The sequence below is a fragment of the Emys orbicularis genome, chromosome 5, assembly GCF_028017835.1.
Source record: "Emys orbicularis isolate rEmyOrb1 chromosome 5, rEmyOrb1.hap1, whole genome shotgun sequence".
NCBI classification, from domain to species: Eukaryota; Metazoa; Chordata; order Testudines; family Emydidae; genus Emys; species Emys orbicularis.
The window spans coordinates 69,901,596-69,923,089 of NC_088687.1; the positions used below are offsets into that span (position 1 = coordinate 69,901,596).

General features: G+C 40.3%; 1 protein-coding gene across 1 annotated transcript in view; it reads left to right on the forward strand.

Moving 5' to 3' along the window:
• The window catches only part of KLHL2 (kelch like family member 2), a 99,991-nt gene that overhangs the window by 45,916 nt on the left and 32,581 nt on the right, over window positions 1-21,494 (forward strand). Inside the window, exon 3 of the mRNA XM_065405012.1 lies at window positions 4,427-4,589. Within this exon, the coding sequence (XP_065261084.1) occupies window positions 4,427-4,589 (163 nt within the window). The remainder of the gene's footprint in view (window positions 1-4,426; window positions 4,590-21,494) is intronic.

Below are 21,494 nucleotides of genomic sequence, written 5' to 3' on the forward strand. Positions count from 1 at the left end.
AGCAGATCACATCCTGGAATGGCCCACCCAAATGCTCCAAGAGAACTTGTTTCTCTACGGGGGGGAAGCTCCACACTAGAACCCATACAGTGTATCAAAGAATGGGGAGGACCACATCCTGAAAGAAATGTCTCAACCCTTCTCCCCCCCCCCCCCCCTCTGGCCTTCAAACACCCCTCCCCTGCCTCACCTTGCTCATCATCAGAAGCAAGCTGCCACAGACAAGGACACACCAACTCAAATGGGAGCAGACCCTGCCATAACAGATGTAAAATCTGTAGATATATCTCCACTGCTAAGATGATTAATACCCACCCCCCAACAACTAACCTTTTAAGATACATGAGTCCTACCCATGCCTGTCACAACATGTGGTTTACCTCATCCAGTGCACTAAATGCCCCAGTGACAACTGTGTGGGTGAAACTAGACAATCCCTATGCTCTCGAATGATCTCACACAGAGAAATGATGAAATAGGGTGTTTTTATCGCCCATGGGTGAACACTTTTCACAAAAGGATCACTCCATATGTAACCTCTCAGTCTTTATCTCAAAGGAAACCTGCATAACACCTTCAAAAGAGGAGGCTGGGAACTTAAATTCATTACACTGCTGGGCACTAAAATCCATCGACTTAACAGACACACTGATTTTATGGCTCATTACAATAATTTGTAATACACCTTGCTGCCTACTAAACCTCCTTCGTCCTTCAGAAAGGTTAATTGCCCACTTCACTTTAAGTGATCTCCTAGAACATGTGTGAATCCTTTATGCTCAAGTCTGTCCCACCTTGTATTTAGCTTGGACACTCTGGCTACCTTCTCCAGACTTGAGGAATAGCTCTGAGAAGCTCAACAGCTTGTCCCTTTCACTAATAGAAGTGGTCCAATAAAAGATGTTATCTGCCTCCCCTTGTCTCAATGATAAAACTTTTTTTTCCCCTGAGAGAGGAAGAGGGCAAGCTCAAGCGCATCATTTTTTTATTTTTATCATAGCACTGTAATTGTACCAAAATTGCAGTGGCCGTTAATACAGCTGGTAGGAAATCTTCCATCCCAATATATTTTGATGGAAAATGGAGTTTCTACACAATTGAAATGTTCTGTGGGAAAATTTCAATTTGCCAATACAAACCAAAACAAAATACTTCATTTCAGGACCCGAACTAGAATATTTAGGTTTGTTGTTATTTGAAAAGTTTCATTTCAAGTCAATTGAACATTAAACTCTGTTTCCCTATTGTGGTACATTGTCTCATAGGTATTGTAGTTTAGATTCCTGATGCCCCCATTCCTCTTTATGGGCTGGGCTTTCTGGCTGACCTATATTGAGCTTGAAGCAACACAATCTGTGACCAGAAGGGAGAGCATATATTGCATCTTGCCAGTTGTAGGCAGACCCTCAAAGAAGAACAGGGGCATCAGGAATCCAAACGACAACTCCCGTGACGCAACATTGATGTTGAACGGACTCAAAATGAAATGTTTTGGGTCAAAGCAACAAACCAAACTGCAACACTTTAATTCAGGAATGTCAATGTTTTTTTTCAATAAAAACAAACAAAACATTGATAAAACAAAACATTTTGCCATTTCTGAAATATCTTGTAACTTTTAATTTCCCTAAAGTTTTCTAATAGCCATTGATGGACCTATCCTCCATGAATTTATCTAGTTCTTTTATGAACCCTGTTATAGTCTTGGCCTTCAGAACATTCTCTGGCAAAGAGTTCCACAGGTTGACTGTGCGTTGTGTGAAGAAATGCTTCCTTTTGTTTGTTTTAAACTTGCTGCCTATTAATTTCATTTGGTAACCCCTAGTTCTTGTATTATGAGAAGGAGTAAAAAATACTTCCTTATTTAATTTCTCCACACCTGTCACGATTTTATAGACCCCAATCATATCCTCCCTTAGTCTCTTTTCCAAGCTGAAAACTCCCAATCTTATTAATCTCTCCTCATACGGAAGCCGTTCCATACCCCTAATCATTTTTGTTGCCCTTTTCTGAACCTTTTCCAATTCCAATATCTTTTTTTTTTTTTTGAGATGGGTCAACCACATCTGCATGTAGTATTCAAGATGTGGGCATACCATTTATTTATATAGCAGCAATACGATATTTTCTGTCTAATTATCTATCACTTTCTTAATGATTCCCAGCATTCTGTTCACTTTTTTGAGTGCCACTGCACATTGAGTGGATGTTTTCAGAGAACTGTCCACAATGACTCCAAGATCTTTCTCTTGAGTGCTAACAGCTAATTTAGACCTCATCATTTTATATGTATAGTTGAGATTGTTTTCCAATGTACATTACTTTGCATCAACATTGAGTTTCATGTGCCCTTTTTTTGCCCAGTCGCCCAGTTTTGTGAGATCCTTTGTAGCTCTTTGCAGTCTGCTTTGGACTTAACTGTCTTGAGTAGTTTTGTATCATTTGCAAATTTGCCACCTCACTGTCTGTCTCCTTTTCCAAGATTGGTCCAATAAAAGTCACCCACCTTATGTCTCTAATATCCTGGAACCAACACAGCTACAACAACACTGCATACATTCTCCAGAATCTGTTAAGATAATGAGGGAACAGTATGAACAGTGTGACTAGCACCTTCCTTACCTACAGGCTGAACAAGAATTCCACGGACTTATTCTCCCTCCACATGACTTACAATTGCAAGTCCACTCTAGATTTTAAAATCTTTCCAATTGTTGTTGTTGCTGCTGTTGCCTATAGACATGGTTTAGTAATCATTTCACATTTACTTATTTTAATGAGATTTCTATTTATACATAAAAATAAAAATGCTTCATGAAGAAATGGTAGATGGCAGAAGAAAACTTCACTCAAAGGCACAATTCTAGGACAGAATAGTCTCATGTTCAGTTTTAAGGTTGAAGAACAATGTGTGTGTAATGGCATTAAGTTATTTCTTCTCTGCTGTGCCGCTGAAAAGCATAAAACATTTTTCCTGTTGTCTTCAAGTAGTTCATTTTTTATTGCTAAATATTTTTTTTGAAGGATAGTGTTTTCAAGGCCCAAACTTAGAATTACCTGGCCCTATATGGTTTCACTCTAACAAACTTACACAAGCTCTGCTGAAAGATTGTCACTGAAAGAGTTTGATCTAGAAAGTTGTAATCTGGTATATGTAAGCTAACAATGCGCTTTTATTTATTACTGGAGTCTTCAATTATGATCTGGTGGGTTGCCACTTGTAATTGGAACAGTTTAGAGGGTAATAGCCTGTGTTGGCGAAAAGAAAGACACACACAAATATGGCACTAGACAGTGATTCATAATTATTTACAATGCTAGCTATTGCAATTCAGCAGTGAACGATGGATATGAAATTATTTAGATTAACATACAAACAATAACAGTGGTCATCTGATCACTGGGACTTGGGAGAGTGAGAAATCTAAAGTACTAAGATACTTCAAGATGCTCAAAACCACAATGTACAGAATTTGTGGGGTAATTTGTACTACTGTGATAGCTGAGTAACAAATATAGTAAAACATGCATCATAAAAGAAATTCCTAAATTAAATAGAAGACAGTTTTGTGATCCAAAACTTAAACTCAGATCAGTGGAAAAGCCATCTGGGATCAGCTACTTATTGTTGGGGAACAACTGATCAAGAATATGAGGAGAGAAATAGGGAGATTTGGGACTAATGGCCATGTCTTGTATGACTTGAGTATAGTAAAGAGGTTTTTTTTTTTTTTTTACATCATATATGTGCAGTGGTGTTAGATTTTTAGGAAAACAAAGATGGAGAAATTCATGAGTGACATTCAGTGACAGAATTAATATCCACCACTGTAGAAGGAAGACTGGCAAGCCTAAAATACCATAAATAAGGCATATTTGACTGTAATTCCTCTGAAGGAGAACAAAAACAATTACTTGGGAGTGGGGAGAACTTTCTGATGAAGAAAGACTAGAGTTTAATATATGTAATGTGGCTAAATGATGACTAAGAAGAGGCATAAGTCTACAAATATTTCAATGGGTATAATACCCCATGGGGAAAATAGTGTCTAGGTTAGTGAAAAGGGTTAGGAATATAACTAGGAGTAATAGGATGTGTAAGAGGGGAAAAAACCCCACAAACTGAATGTTATGAAGAGTTTACTTACACCGTGATTAGTATGTGGAATGATTTCGAAAGTGGCAAAAGCCCCCACTGCTTGTGACCCTTAAAACTAAACTTCACACTAATAAATTTATGTTTGCAGGGAGGTGAATCGGAATGACCTAGTAGGTTTTTCTAGCTCTAACTCTTGTAGTTCTGATACTTTTCCATTCTCCATTGTTGTGTCAAATTTTTATATTTTTCTGCTTTGTCTTATAGATGTTGTCATAATACTATAGCATAAAGTCAGATGGAATATTAACTAGTTTTTGCTTCTTACAGGTACTTCTCCCAGCAGCTGGTCTGTTACAGTTGCAGGATGTGAAGAGGACTTGCTGTGAGTTTTTAGAATCCCAGCTTCATCCTATCAACTGCTTAGGGATTCGTGCTTTTGCTGACATGCATGCATGCACAGATCTATTGAACAAGGCCAACACATATGCAGGCAAGTCTAACATGGTACAGAAAATAACCTGCTCTATTATAGGTTGTTTTTTTTTTTTTTTTTTAGGAAGGTGCTTTTTCTAGTATGCCCCCTGACAAAAGGGAATTTATCCAAGATGCTGGGATAGGTACTTTTTCTGAAAAAGTATAGTGGGATCTATAACCTCTATCACAGGAAGAAAAAGTCTTCTGGCCAAAACCTTGGTTATGTGGGCACAAGGGAAAGTGCATCTTCATGTTCTGTAATTGTCAGGACCAGAACCATGAAACGTGTGACCCAGCAAGAGATTCTCTTAGCTTGTAATCCTTGTAGTTCAGAGTTATTTTGTGCACTGGATTGATAAATTGGAGGGGACATTTTTGGGCTCATCCAAGTCCCTAGTTAACTGAGCCAGTTTTGGGGCACTATGAAGAAGAATATCATCTTTCATTTTTTAAAAAACTAAGCTTTTAGTTCTCTTCCTTGTGGAGACAATCTTGACAGCATAATCAGTGTAAACCAATGTAAGTCAATTGCTAAAGCTAAAAGGAAAAAATATATCGGCACTATTTCGGCAAGAGGAGGCTTGGCGGGACCTAAAGGGTCCCCTTCACCAAACATACACTGTATATGTAAAATGAGTCAAAGGTGAAAATGAGTTTGGGGTGTTTCCCAAAGAATGATCTTACTGTCTCTCCCTAGAATTATTAGCCAGGTGTGGTTCAGAGTGGTGTGGGGGGGGAAAAAGGGACAAGAATCTATTATGTTCAGGGATGGGCACAGCAAAACTTTCTGCTGCCCTTCTCTGAAATTAACATTAAGGCGAATGCTGCTCACTTGAGTAGCTGCCTCATTGCAGATGTGCTTGCTACTGCTGTGATCGCATCGGCTGTACAAGTGGAACTTTCTTTTTACAACTGCCACTGAAATTGCTATAAGCACACTGGGGACATGTTGCGTAATTCCTGTACCCTGCTGGCTGCTCCAATTGCATGTAAGGATAAGAACATAAGAATGGCCTTACTGGGTCAGACCAAAGGTCCATCCAGCCCAGTATCCTGTCTGCCGACAGTGGCCAATGCCTGGTGCCCCAGAGGGAGTGAACCTAACAGGTAATGATCAAGTGATCTCTTTCCTGCCATCCATCTCCACCCTCTGACAAACAGAGGCTAGGGACACCATTCCTTAACCATCCTGGCTAATAGCCATTAATGGACTTAAATTAATGGAGGATATCTTTTAAACCCTGTTATAGTCCTAGCCTTCACAACCTCCTCAGGCAAGGAGTTCCACAGGTTGACTGTGCGCTGTGTGAAGAAGAACTTCCTTTTCTTTGTTTTAAACCTGCTGCCCACTAATTTCATTTGGTGCTCCCTAGTTCTTATATTATGGGAATGAGTAAATAACTTTTCCTTATTCACTTTCTCCACACCACTCATGATTTTATACCTTTATCATATCCCCCCTTAGTCTCCTCTTTTCCAAGCTGAAAAGTCCTAGCCTCTTTAATCTCTCCTCATATGGGACCCATTCCAAACCCCTAATCATTTTAGTTGCCCTTCTCTGAACCTTTTCTAATGCCAGTATATCTTTTTTGAGATGAGGAGACCACATCCGTATGCAGTATTCAAGATGTGGGTGCACCATGGATTTATATAAGGGCAATAAGATATTCTCCGTCTTATTCTCTATTCCTTTTTTAATGATTCCTAACATCCTGTTTCCTTTTTTGACTGCCGCTGCACACTGCATGGACATCTTCAGAGAACTATCCACGGTGACGCCAAGATCTCTTTCCTGATTAGTTGTAGCTAAATTAGCCCCCATCATATTGTATATATAGTTGGGGTTCTTTTTTCCAATGTGCATTACTTTACATTTATCCACATTACATTTCATTTGTCATTTTGTTGCCCAATCACTTAATTTTGTGAAATATTTTTGAAGTTCTTCACAGTCTGCTTTGGTCTTAACTATCTTGAGCAGTTTAGTATCATCTGCAAACTTTACCACCTCACTGTTTACCTGTCTCTCCAGATCATTTATGAATAAGTTGAATAGGATTGGTCATAGGATGATGAGGTGAGGCAGAGAATACACTGAATGGGTGTCCTACTATCTGCTTCTCTTCCCAAAATCTTGCCTGTCCAGCCCAAAGTTTGAAATGCTACTAGAAGAGTGCCTGGAGCGCCACTCTCCCACCTCAACACAAGATGGAAAGGGGCCACATTTCCTAATTGATCATATAACTTACTACTACAAGAGGCCAGCTATCTGCCCAAGCAAACACCCCAAGAACTGCTATCAGGAGGAACATCTGCTGGGTAGGGGTGCTTCTCTGAGGTGCTGGGAAGGTTAGAACTCTCAGCTTTCCCTATTTTTTCCTCTTACTAAGTTTGTGTTGATCCTAATATAATATGATAAATAGTTTTGATATTCTAAAATGAGGTTATCATGCTTCTGAAATTTGAAACCATTGTCCCCCTATTTATGAATATACTCCATAATTTTTCTGCTGTAGATTAAGTCTACCAGGGTTAATAAAGCTAAGATACAGGTAGTTCCAGAATCCATCACCAGATCAGCAATTGGCAGTCTAATGATTTTGTCTAATTCATGTACTTGTTGCTCTAAGGAGGGTACTTCTTTTTACTTCATTATGTGTTTTCCTGACATTATGGAATTGAGAATTTCTCAGAATTGCAAACTGTAGAATAATAATAAGATGCCCTAAAAGCACTCTGAAGTAATCATAGAAATGTAGGGCTGGAAGGGACATTAATAAGGCATCAAGTCCAGCCCCCTGTGCTGAGGCATAAACCTATACCATCCCTGACAGGTGTTTGTCTAATCTGTTCTTAAAAACCTCAGTTGATGGTGTCATTGGGTGCTCTACTCACCACTGGGTGGTGCCCCCTTTGGCTGATTCTAAGGATTAGTTCCACTTGGATCAGCACACCCTTTCTTCTCTTTCATCATTGCAGCTCTCCACCTGTTCATGGAGTTACGTTACAGCTGCTTTGTGACTCAGCCCTCTGGCCAGGTCACATGGTGATTTCCCCTTCCAGAGGACTCTAGCAGGATCAGGCAGTCCTCCGCCCGTTGCCCTGGCTATGTCACTCCTACAGTGACTCACGTAGTTTTCCCGTTCAGTGCCCCAAGCAATACCAATTTGCTTTGGTTGGTAGGGGAGCCCAGGGGCACCCTCTGCTCCGGGTTCCAGTCCATGACCCTAGAGAAAGCAGTTATATTCTGGGTCTTCACCAATCCTATTGCTCTCTGCCCTGGACTACTTCCTACCATACTTCTTTAAGCTTCTCATTCAACAGCCTTCCTAGTCAGAGCCCTCTCTTAGCCCTACTAGGTAAACCTTTCCTTGTGGATTCCTGTCCCTTTCTCCACACCACTCATGATTTTATACCTTTATCATATCCCCCCTTAGTCTCCTCTTTTCCAAGCTGAAAAGTCCTAGCCTCTTTAATCTCTCCTCATATGGGACCCATTCCAAACCCCTAATCATTTTAGTTGCCCTTCTCTGAACCTTTTCTAATGCCAGTATATCTTTTTTGAGATGAGGAGACCACATCCGTATGCAGTATTCAAGATGTGGGTGCACCATGGATTTATATAAGGGCAATAAGATATTCTCCGTCTTATTCTCTATTCCTTTTTTAATGATTACTAACATCCTGTTTGCTTTTTTGACTGCCGCTGCACACTGCATGATGGTGTCATTGGGTGCTCTACTCACCACTGGGTGGTGCCCCCTTTGGCTGATTCTAAGGATTAGTTCCACTTGGATCAGCACACCCTTTCTTCTCTTTCATCATTGCAGCTCTCCACCTGTTCATGGAGTTACGTTACAGCTGCTTTGTGACTCAGCCCTCTGGCCAGGTCACATGGTGATTTCCCCTTCCAGAGGACTCTAGCAGGATCAGGCAGTCCTTCTGGGTCTTCACCAATCCTATTGCTCTCTGCCCTGGACTACTTCCTACCATACTTCTTTAAGCTTCTCATTCAACAGCCTTCCTAGTCAGAGCCCTCTCTTAGCCCTACTAGGTAAACCTTTCCTTGTGGATTCCTGTCCCTTTTCTCAGGGGTGCCTATGCCCCCTTCCTTTTCCTTTACCTCAAGAAGAGATACTGCAGTTTCATCCCTGCCATCTCACTACACTGTTGGCAGTCTCCTGGCTTTATAGAAGCCCTGCCTGTTCCTTCACAGGCAAGGTTCTTCCACACAGCCTAAATCTACTCTGTTTGCAGCTTAATTGGTTGATTGGGCGTGCCTGGTCTAATTCAGTTCTTTCAAGGCCAGAGTGGGGAGAACGGATTCTACAACCTCCATTGGAAGCCTATTCCAGAGCTTAACTACCCTTATAGTTTTTTCCTAATGTTTAACCTGAATCTTCCTTGCTGCAGATTAAGCCCATTGTTACTTGTCCTGTCTTCAGTGGACATGCAGAACGATTGATCACAGTCTTCTTTATAATGGCCCTTAGCATATTTGAAGACTGTTATCAAGTCCCCCCTCAATCTAGTTTTCTCAAGACTAAATATGGCCAGTTCTTTATAACTTTCTTCATAGATCAGGTTTTCTAAACCTCGTGTCATTTTTGTTGCTCTCCTCTGGATTCTCTCCAGTTTGTCCTCATCTTTCTAAAGTGTGATGCTCAGAGCTTGACACAGTAATGCAGCTGAGGCCTCACCAGTGCCAAGTAGAGCGGGATAATTATTCCCCATGTCTTACATACAGCACTCCTGTTAATATACTCCAGACTATTTCAATTTTTGCAACTGCATGACATTGTTGAGTCGTATTCAATTTGTGATCCAAAATAATCCCTAGATCCTCTTCAGCATTTGTGAAAAGCGATACAATTTGGACTGATGGATGGCTGTATCCCCTCAGTTCTCCAACATGGGGTGCCCTTTACACTGCTTTCCTATGAGAGCAACTACTCCTGGTCTGCCCACACACAGCTTCCAGCATGTAAATCACGCCCAGCTATACTGTGTGAGTGCTATAGCTAGACATCCATGAATTACACTGCAGGGCAATACCGGCAAACACCCAGTCCCAGACTTTCCCCCAGAAATGTGCGCCTTGTACTACCCAGCCACTCCTGGACAATATAAGCTCATTAAAGTCTGTCATTTTATTAATAGAAAATTAAATGCACAAATCCTGTGATCTCAAATGAAGTTTTCCAAACACACACTGGTTTAGATAAAACAAGTTTATTAACTCAGAAAGATAGATTTTAAGTGATTTCAAGTAATGAGGCATAAGAGTCAGAATTGTTTACAAGACAATAAAAGGTAAAATGCAATTAATGTCTAACTTAACAAGCTAAATGAATTCAAAGCAAAAGGTCTCTCACCACATATTCTAGCAGTCTTACTTTCATTGATATACGGCAACCATTGACATACCACAACCACTCAAAGAAGACAGCAGCCAAAATTACCACTTGAAACAACTTGCTCAGAAAACTGGCCAGCTCAGCCTGGGGTGCAAGTGCCCAGATGCTTAGAACATTAGCCCTTGCCCTCTGTTATTCAACAGCAGAGTACTGTGCTCCTGTCTGATGTCGCTCATCTCACACGAGGCTGGTTGATGTAGAGCTTAACAAAGCTATACGCATTGTTACCGGGACTTTATATGCAACTCTGTAGCCATGGCTGCCAATACCTAGTAACATAGCATCACCCCATATTCACTGTGAGGGGGCTTCCATCATACTCCTGGCCAAGATCCGTGAGAACAGCCACTTACCTCTGTACTCAGACTTCTTCAACCACCTGCCAGTTCACCTGTCTTCTAGACGCCCTTTATGGTAACTTATACCATTACAGACATGACGGTGGAATCTTCTTGGTGTAACAAGTGGTCAGCGACAACAGTCGTTAATCTCTTGTCACTGACTCAACCATCTGTCCACCCGGTTTTGACCTGCCACGGCACCTGTGGTCATCCCCGAACCATTTCAAACAGGACAGGGCAATTGTGCAACCAATCTCTTCAAATGGGGTTTCTCTAACAACCCGTGATGTAGATGCGGTTAACTTCAGACTATACTGCATATCTTCAACAAGTTCCCTCTGACTTACTTTGATGGCAGGCTACTGGTTCTTCACTTGGTTGATGATGATGCTATCAAATGGCTGGGCACACTGCATATACACTGAGAGATTGGGAGTGTTAGAAGCCTTACTAAAATGAAGATTAATCATGTCTACTGCTTCCCCCCCATCCACTAGGCCAGTAACCCAGTCAAAGAAGGAAATTCGTTTGGTTTGACATGTTTTGTTCTTGACATATTCATGCTGGATATTGCTTATAACCTTGTTATCCTTTAGGTGCTTACGAAGGTGATTGTTTAATAATTTGTTCCAGTGTCTTTCCAGATACCAAAATTAGGCTGACTGGTCTATAGTTCTCGGGGTCCTCTTTGTTTCCCTTTTTAAAAAATAGCTACTTTGTTTGCCCTTCTCCAGTCCTCTGGGATCTCATCTGTCCTCCATGAGTTCTTAAAGATAATTGCTAACCGTTCCAATATTGTTTCAGCTAGATCCTTAAGTACCCTAGGATGAATTTCATCAGGCCTTGCTGATTTGAATACATCTATCTAAATCTTCTTTAACCTGTTCTTTCCCTATTCTGTCTTGCATTCCTTCCCCCTTGTTGTTAGTATTTATTGCTGAGTATCTGGTCATCATGAACACTTTTAGTTCTTTTAGTGAAGACTGAAGCAAAATGGGCATTAAGCAGCCTTCTAGTTGTCATCAGTTATTAGCTCTTTATCCCTGCTAAGCAGAGGACCTACACTTTCCTTCATCTTTCTCTTGCTCCTAATACATATAAAGAACCTATTCTTATTGCCTTTTGTGTCCCTTGCTAGGTGTAACTCATTTTGTGCCTTAGCTTTTCTGATTTTGTCCCTACATGCTCTTGCTAATCTTCTGTACTCTTCCTTAGCAATTTGTCCATGTTTCCACTTTTTGTAGGATTCCTTTTTGATTTTCAGGTCATTAAAGAGCTCCTATGGAGCCATTTTTGCCTCTTATTCTTCTTGTCTTTCGTTTGCATCAAGAGTTTACATTTATGCCTTTAATATTGTGTCCTTGAGAAACTGCCACTCTTCTGAACTCCCTGTATCCCTTAGAACCTACCAGTTCTCTGAGTTCGTTAAAGTCTGCTTTTTTGGGGTCCATTGTCCTTATTCTGCTGCTCTCACTTGCTTTGAAACAATACACTTACGGAACAGACCGATTTTTAATAAAACTAACATTTCTGTCTAGCTGGGGGAGGGACAGTTGTATCACTTGTTTATACTGTGTATTGCACGATGAGGCACTGAGACTTGATCTGGAGGTTGAAGACACTGCTGAAATCAATGAAAAGTTGCTATAGTGAGCAAAATGTCTCTGGCTAGTTTCCAGTTCACCCGTCAGCAGACTATTGTGATGTTGTTATATCAATATGCTTCTATAAATAGTCTATCCAAAGAATAAGACAAATCTGCTAACATACGTTGCCGTTTTATGTATTTATATATATTACAGTTGTCATGAATTGTAAAGACGTCCCAAAGGTACCTCTTTACCTGGAACTCTCACCATCTTTCCAGTCACAAATCTTTTCCTGTCTTTTCAGTGTCTCTTGTATGTCTCACTTCCATTTCAGACTCAACTTGTCCAAAGCTGAGTTGCTTTCCACTTAAAAAAAAAATAAAATAAAATAATCCCCCCCCCCCCCCACACACACACACACCTTCTATCTCTGCTGGTGATTTCAGTATCCTCCTTGTTGTTCAAGTTAATAAACTTGCCATCTTTAATTCCCTTCTCCCTTCCCCACATATACAAGCCCTTGCTGAGTTTTGTTGCTTCTTTCCGTAAATTGACTTTTTCTTTCCCTACTGTAACCACCTTCTCTGCTCCTCTTCTATGTCATTTCTCCCCAGAGGCGCTGTCTTCCTCCAGGCCTGGGGGATGCTCAACCCCCCCGCTCTACCCCAGGCCCTGCCCCCACCCACCCCTTTCCCCTATGCCCACCCCGCCCCACCTCTTCCCTCACAGTTCTGCCCCCTCCCCTGAGCGTGCCCCCCCCCAGTGCCTCCTGTACGCCGTGAAACAGCTGATTGCGGGAGGCAGTAGGCTCTGGGAGGCAGGGGGAGGAGTTGCTCGGTGTGGCAGCAGGTGGGCAGGAGGCGCTGGGGGGGGAGGGGATGGGGCGCTGGCTGACAGTGGGTGCTAAGCACCCACTAATTTTTTTCTGTGAGTGCTCCAGGACTGGAGCACCCACAGAGTTGGTGCCTATGCTTCTCCCCTCTCAGTTGTATGGAAATCTCTTACTGCTCAGACCACATCACTACTTTCACTAGCTCGTTTTTCTTCTGGATCGAGTTTAAGCATTTCATCCTTATCTTTAAGATTCAGCACAGCTCTGGCCCAATCTCATTTTTCATATCCTCTCTAATTACTCTCATTAATTTTCCTCTTTGTTTTGTGCTTGGAACATCTTCCCTCTCTCCCTAATCCAAGCACCACCATTTCCTTTAAATTTCACCTTAAAATCCACTTTTTTCATAAATGTGGATTCTTTTTGGTATCTAATTCTTGGAATTTCAGTGGGCTCTTCCACTAGCTCCTAGGCCCACTCCAGCTGATTGTGCTCTGTCTGTGCAATGGGTTTTAAAATGAAACTCACAAATACCTTTATTTTACTCTTCAGCTAAGCTAGAAATGTACCCAAGGGCATAGGACTGACAACCCAGCTACTTCATTTTGTTTTTGGTGAATGTGCACTGCCCTCATCAGCCCTTGGAATTCTGCCAGGCAGACTCAGCCCAAATGAGACAAAACGTCTTGCCTTAGTTACAGCAAAATTTGATATAAAACAGGATTTTATCACGTGTCATGACTTTGTTAAAATGTACAGTGTCGTATGCATCCTTAATTAGTGCTGTGTGTAAACTGGAGAGTTTACTGAAACGGTTAGAGCTATAAGTGTCCAATCCAGATGCTCATGTACCTGTATTTTCCACCTCTAGTAAACTCTAGTAAACATCATGTTTTCTGTAGTGAGACATCCTCAAGAGAAGCTATTGATACATTTTGTTTTAATTCATGAATAAGTTGAAATGAAGCTGATCCTGTTTCTTAGATAAATAAGTCACATTATTCCTCCAGTATCAAAGAAGTATAATGCCCTTATCAATTATTGTGAATCATGCAAAGAAATTAGGGGGGGAAACATCAAGCTAGTACCACTAGGTTTTTATGCTTAGCAAGACCCTAGCTACTGTCTTTAATATAAAAATTAAAAACTAATTTTATTCCATGAAAGAAGTATTTTTGTTTTTGTCTAATAAAGTGTTATTTTAATTGAAATTGCTTATATATGGCCTTTAAAAGAATGGACTCTGGCTCCACGCCACAATATTTGGATTTGTGTTCCAGAAAGTTCTGGGATTTGATCATGTGTATTTCAGTGAAGAAACCAGATTAGGTTACAGATCTGATTGCCTAAAGATGTTACTGTGAGAAGAGCATTACACTGAGAATGCCCTTTTACAAAAAGTTCAGTGCAAATTAACTTTGATTATTTTTGTCTCATATCAAAATTCTAACTTTTTTTTCCCCAAAAACTTTTTCTGCCCCATTTTTCACCTCTTGTGCACTACAGCAGGAAGGAATGCCAACTGTTGAAAAATACAGTTAAAATATTTAGGTGCTTTATATTTTAAGCAATCCATTTCTTTGCCTCAAATGGTTCAAATTTTAGTGAGCATTTTAATCCCATTATATTGAATTATAAAAGAGTCTTACAACTAGAAATATTTTGAATTTTCATGACATTGTTTTGACATGTATGGTGCGTTAATTAAAATTTACATTTGCACTTATCTCATTTCGCCAATACTCATGCCTTCACCATAATTCAGTGATTCGGAGCCACATCAATTTCTTTTAGGCCATTTTCATCCATCCTCTTATGCCTGGGTAATGGGCATTCTTCTCCACATTTGTTGTCCAGCAGCGAATAGAGATTTCACAGTGTTAGCCACATTGAAAGCTATTGTATTAGTCTTTCTGTGACCTTCTGAACATTGAGAAAACTGGTCATGCATAGCTTTTAGAGTGCATACAGAAGTGAGGCTTTGGAATTAATAAAATTAGCCTTGGTCAGTGAATACTCCTGGATACCAAACACCTTTTTTATAGGTAAGGCCACTTCAAATAATTTGAGCCTGCATTGAAGTTACTGTACTATTACAGACTTGTAAAGCTATTGTTAGTTGTTTATATATCTTGCCTTCCCAGGACATCGAGTAAGTAATATATTTATTGACTATTCAAGTTCCTAATATGCTACATTTAGATTACTTTATACCATTCGTCCTTGGTCATAATTGTTGGCTTGTACATTCTAATACCCCAACAAAACAATAAGCAACAGACTAATTTGCTAAAGGACTAATCTGTTAAAATGACAAGTGGTTCAAAAATTAGTCCTTTATAATTAAGTTCTGTAAGTATTTCTTTGGGGTTCCCACACTAATTTTATTCCTGACATGGATAGTTTAGTGTTTTGGCATAGGGAGACACAGGCTTAGCAGTATTCTTGGGTCCATCCTCAGTTCTCTTTTTATGATGGACTAACTGTGGAAGTCAAAGTCTTAGAATTTAGAATAAAATGAAGAACAAGTGCACTTAAACACTTTTGAAATACAAAAACAATTTACAGAGCTATTTTGCCATCCTGAAAGACACTGCCTATTCTTCCACCCTTACAGAAATTGCAGTCTTCGTGGTTGCAATGACACTAATATCACACAGCGGCTTTACTGTAGTGGGAAATATCAAGCTCCTTATCATATTTCTTGTTTAACAGTTATCATGGTTTATAACGTATTACAACTATAGACACTAAGGTTAAGTGTCTTTTCACTCCCTGATCTAATGCAGAGGAGATATAAGGTTGAAAAGTAGAATTGTTTTAGAAATTTTCAGTATTAACAATAAGACTAAAATTGAGTGGCACCCCCAGGAAATTGCTTTATTCACACAATGACATATATGGTGAGGCCTCTTTTAAAATAGCTGACCTAGGTATAAACCACTTAGAGTTGTCTGTTGCACCAAAATTTTCTCTCCAGTAAAGAAATCTGACCATTAGTTGGTCACAGCCATGCTGGAGATCCAGAATATATTCCTACTCAGACTCTCATAACCATCACTGGGCTAGGGAGTAAATTCTGTGGAAACAACTTGTCACTCTTTTATAAAGTAAATACTTCAACAGCCCTAGTAGCTAATCAAAGACTGTAGCTGATGGGAGCTTTCAATAGATGGTCTCCTGAAGCTAGCTGGCACTTTCAGTGGAGATCAAGGAGTGAATGGCTATTCAGACTGAATGATTTTCTCACCTAGAGAATGGCCATTCCAGGTTAGGGATTAAGTGGATTGGAAGGGCAATGTGAGAAGCTTGTATTGTTGCAGCATGTTCTATACTGTCTTGTACCAGTTCTCTAGGTCAAAACACTTCACATTCCTGTGCTCCCAATCTGTCATTTTTCGTGATCACTGAATGGAATTGAAAACGTGTATTTCTCAGTAGAGTATTCTTGTGTAAAATCTGGTACACTTCACTTAAAGGATGCCTTTTAGCAAAAACATTTTTCTAATTCTATTTTGAGCAGTAATTTCTGTTGCTATGCTTCTTTTATCCTTGTTGCTATGATTTCGTAGTGTGTTCCAGAATGCAGTTATTTAAACATAAAAAAGTCAAGTAAATTACATTATTGCTTAACTAGTGTATGGCCATCAGCTAGGCTATCACCTAAACCTTTTTGTACCTTTATGGTAATGGCATTAATACCTTTATGGTAATAGCCTAACATTCAGATAATTATTTTAGACTAACTTTCACCAGTTTTTGTACTCTTCATCTGCTGTGACTGATATTAAGAACTGAAGATACTGCTTAATCTTCAAATCTAGGATTTTTTAAAAGGGTCTTCTATCAAAATGAAAAAAGGCAGAGGTATCAAAGCTGTGGTATTACCCATGATATTGGCAACATCTTCATTTTAGAAGAGGTGAGTCCAATGGGTGCAAGGAGTCCATTGATACTCCATATGATTGCTAAAGAGCAGTGTGGTTCAATTGATTTAATTCATGATCTATACCAGGAATCGGCAACCGTTGTCATGTGATCCATCAGGGAAATCTGCTGGCGGGCCGGGACGGTTTGTTACCTGCAGCGTCCTCAGGTTTGCTCGATTGCAGCTCCCACTGGCCGTGGTTCACCGTTCCAGGTCAATGGGGGCTGGGAGAAGCGGCGTAGGCCGAGGGATGTATGAGATATAGGAAAGGATAATGTATCCTTTTTTTGTATTTTCTGTGCAGCACGCCTCTCGCTCACACATGCACGCTCTGTCAGCAACACTCGTGTAGATCTTTTTTCCTACATGCTTTGAGCAGTTAAATATTTTAAACATTGATATTAACTATAATCATTGACATCTGAGTTAGCACCTATTGACATTAATAATTCAGCCCTCTGAGCAATTGTTTCATGTTCTCTGCAAATACAGTGAGACACCGCAATATCAGCTATAGTCATTTCACATTTTGAAGGTTTTCTTTATACATATAACAGCTAAAGGCTTCATTTTAAATGACAGTTGAGGCTCTGGGGAATAATTGAGGTTGGCCCTTGCCCACCTGATCTATTCTTTGGATCCCCAGCACAGAGTACACCCTGTAGTTTGAGAAGCATTAACATAGCATTCTCTTAAACTCTTAATGCAAATATATATAAAGCAAACTGTTATTAGTAAGAGGTTATGCTTCTGGAAGAACTGAAGTATGTTCTAGCATGTGAGGAGTCCTCTTCTGGAAAGTTTGCTGGGACGTGAGGCGGGGCTGGAGTGAGGGCAAGATCCTTTGTGTGAAGTCTCCTGAAGATCTACAGAATCTTAAATAAGCTCGATGCCTTCAATTTCTGAAATATATTTTTAAGACGCAACTACAGAATCATATAAAATAGCCATAAATGGTTGAAATCTATTAATGGTAGAACATGTATCTATGCTGTCCTGAACAGCAGATCACAGACGGAGACAAATTTAGGGGACAGATAGTAATTTTCATAAACTAAGCAGCAGATGGGCTATGCTAGCCTCCAAACCGCTCTTCCCACAGAGATTCTGCAAATCAGTTTTCATCCAAGAGAACTTCAGTAGATCTTTACTAAATTAAATACTCATACAGAGAAGTAGTTAGTCAAATCATAAGCAAAAAAATTCAAGTACCACAAAATCAAGAAGGTCTAACATTGTTTACAATGAATGCATTATTAATACTTGATTGATTCATGCATACAAATATTTGATGCATAATGTTTCTCGTGTAGATTTCACACACAGTTTCTCATGGGAAGTGAGATTGCTGATGTCCATATTCCTAAGGACAGCAGGTCAGACATTACTACCTGTAGCTTCTGGCTGGTACAGGAACAGGCAGGGCCGGCTCCAGACACCAGCCTGGCAAGCAGGTGCTTGGGGCAGCCGCTCTGGAGAGGGGCGGCACGTCCAGCTATTCGGCGGATGGTCCCTCACTCCCGCTCGGAGCGAAGGACCTCCCGCCGAATTGCCGCTGCAGATCACGATCGCGGCTTTTTTTTTTTTTTTTTTTGGCTGCTTGGGGCGGCCAAAACCCTGGAGGTAGCCCTGGGAACAGGAAAACCGTTTGCTGCCTCTGGATGTAGAATATGCAGGGCAAATCACAGTATCTGCAGCAGATAATGTGAGGAAGAGGCGGGAGCCTAGGGGCAGCTTCAGTTCCTCTCTGACTTTTCTTTTCTCATCCTTGTTCCCTGCTCCACTCCCTCCAGCTTCGGCTTTTATACTTCCAATCATTCAGCTGCTACCCCTCTGCATTCTGTTAGAAGTTTCTTGTTCTTCCCCTTCCTCTTGGTTCCGCTCTGGATCTGATCAGCTTCAAATCTTCCCTGATTCTTAGGCAGCTCTTGAAGAATCCCAGTTGAATGGAATACTTCAGAGGGAGGCTATCCTCTTGAATATGGGCAGAGTACCTGCCACTAGACCTGGGTGGAGAACAGCAATTCCGTTTTGCAGAGGATTTCAGATTTTGCTTTTGTTCTGATTTGGAATAAAAACCCTAAATTTCAAAATTCTCAGAAACAGAAATTTGACGAAAATTCATTTAAAAAAGAAACATTTAATTTTAATAATTTCAAAACAAAGTTCTGCCTGACAGCTGACAGGGAGCTAGAAGCCCTGGCTCTGTAGCAGTCCACCAAGCAGGCTGCTGAGGAGTTGGGAACCTGGGAGCTGTGGTTCCTCCAGCTCCTGGGCCAGCTGGCTCCTAGGCAGCTCAGAGAGCTGGGGAAGCTGGCAGGAAACTAGAGCAGTTTTTGAATGGAAATTCATTGAAATCAGCACATCTCTATGGAGCATTTCAATGTCAACAAATCAGCATTTTCAGATCAAACAACATTCCATTGGAAAATTGCTGGCCATTTCTATCTGCCGCTCTATCTAGAATGAGGAATTTCTGGGAAACCTGGAAGAGTAGAAGATTGAGGTAAACCTTACCGTGAAATAGGTAAAACCAAAACACAAACAAGTTGTGGTTTCATACAGCAATGGTACAAGAGGTGTAGAATATCACTTTGAAGTAAGATTAGGACCACTAGTGTTGCCAGCTCTTGCAGCTGCATTGCCTGTTTTGTGATATTGGGTGTTTACAAAGCCCCAGATCCTGACATTATGTGCTTACATGAGAACTTCAGCTTTTATATTAAAAAATAAAAACAAAACAAAAAAATAAGGTGCTTTTCTAGCCCTTGTGGTTGCGGAGAGAAGCTTGAAAATGTGAACCCTAAGGGCTCAAAATCAGAAGGCAAATCAAAAGACCCCAACCTTTAATATTTTGTTTAAATCACAAATTTTAATCCAATCATATTTTTGGAATACGGATCATTAGTTTTTAATGGATGGGGTTGGAAATACTTGTTCACTTAATTTCAAATTAAGATTCTGCTGTCCCTCTTGTGGTTCTGTTAGTTAATGTGAAGCATACAGACTGTTTGGTTGTAGCAGTACACAAGAGGTTTCTTAAGCATTATATACTGTGTGAAGGCAGTTATGTATTCTACCTTCAACACTGTACCATCTTTAGATAAATTATTGTTGATGAGCTATTAAAAGTGATCCCGTTCAGTTACTGTGTTCTTCCCTATTTTGATTTCTCATTACAATAATTCATTTGGCTGCAATTTCACTTGTCTTCTGCTAACAGGATATGTATCAAATAGTTAACAAGATCTCCTTGGTAACCATCTAACTTTAAAGAGGCAGCAGATAACAGCTTAGCCTTTTTTGGTAACTAGAATTTATTCAGACATCCACCTGCTGTGCTGTAGTTCTCCTTTGTCACTAGTGCATCAGACTGCAGGTTCATACATTTTCTCTGCTACCAGTAGCACTCAAGAACCCGAATCCTTGTAGCTATTGACTATCTTGTGGGTTGTTTGTTCTCATTTTTCCTTTCTTCACTGTGCTTTTCATCTGCTCATTTTTGGCTTTATGCTTTATTTTGTGCCTAACCGCATGCTAACCCCTTTGCTTAAACAGTCTTCCACTTCTTCAAACCCCCGTTTTCTTTTTGTCCAGCTCCTTTCTAAAATCTGTTTCTTTCCTTGAGGTTCCTTCCTACATTGATTTTTCTCATAGATAACATTTCCTGAGTTCTCATCTTGTGTATCTTATCTTTTGTTCCGATTGCAATCTCTTCTGAGCAAGGAACATGTCTCTTCCTATTCTGTAAAGTACTAAGTAAATCTATGGTACGGCATAACTCCAAATCACTTGTTAAAAAGGTGTTTACATGATTGATGGTTTACTATTGATTATAGAATATATTGTTTACTTGAATTGCATGGATGCTTAAATATCTTGATTGGTTTTATTAGGGAAGGATAAACCAGGGCTTCTGTACCTAAACTTTCTTTAAGGATTGGATTAGATCAGTGGTTCTCAACCTAGTTACCATTGTGTTATGTGGTCCGCATCCAATGATACCTGTATGGCCCTGAGAATGTCACATGGGCCACAGCTGTGTGCTGATTGGGCCACAGGTTGAGAACCACTGGATTAGATTAATTTAAGGATAGTCCCTTTTCCTGCTCTGCTTCCTTCCTCTCCCTTGAAATCCCAGTGCTTCTTGCCTACCTCTTTTATGTACATCTCCACAACTGGCCTATGCCTCAGTTCATTCCATTGGCCTTGGCTGCCAACCCTTTTCATTCTCTAGGAAGTCTTAAGATTCTGTAAACTTTGAGCATATCCCTACATGGCTTAAAAAAGAGAGCAGAAGAGGTGGGAAATTCCTCCATGCCCTTATTTTACTTAGAAGGTAAATCTATCAGTTTGCTTTCGAGCCTACTCCTAGATTTGCAGGTTAGATTTTCTTGGGAGCAGAAACTTTCACTGAAATATCTACTTGAATCCAAACAAGATACTTTGCAAGCAAAGGATCTGTTTCAAATCGCCTTGTCATGCTTACTGCTTTAAATGACACACATTGTTCAGACAGGGTAACTCATACAATTATTTTGGTTCATCTTATTTACTGGTTGTGTGTGTGGAGAACATACACTTATTTCAATATTCATACACCTTACGGGATTCTAATTAACTGTATCAACTCAGGATAGGGACCTGGGCATCATTTTGGGCACCTCAACTAAGACTTCTGCTCAAAGTGCAGGTGCGGTCAAGAAAGCAAACCGTGTTAGGCTACATATAGAAAAGGATGGAGAAAAATAGAGATAACATTGCAATGTTGTTATATAAATTAATGTTACTGCCCTGGCTGGAGTAACGTGTAA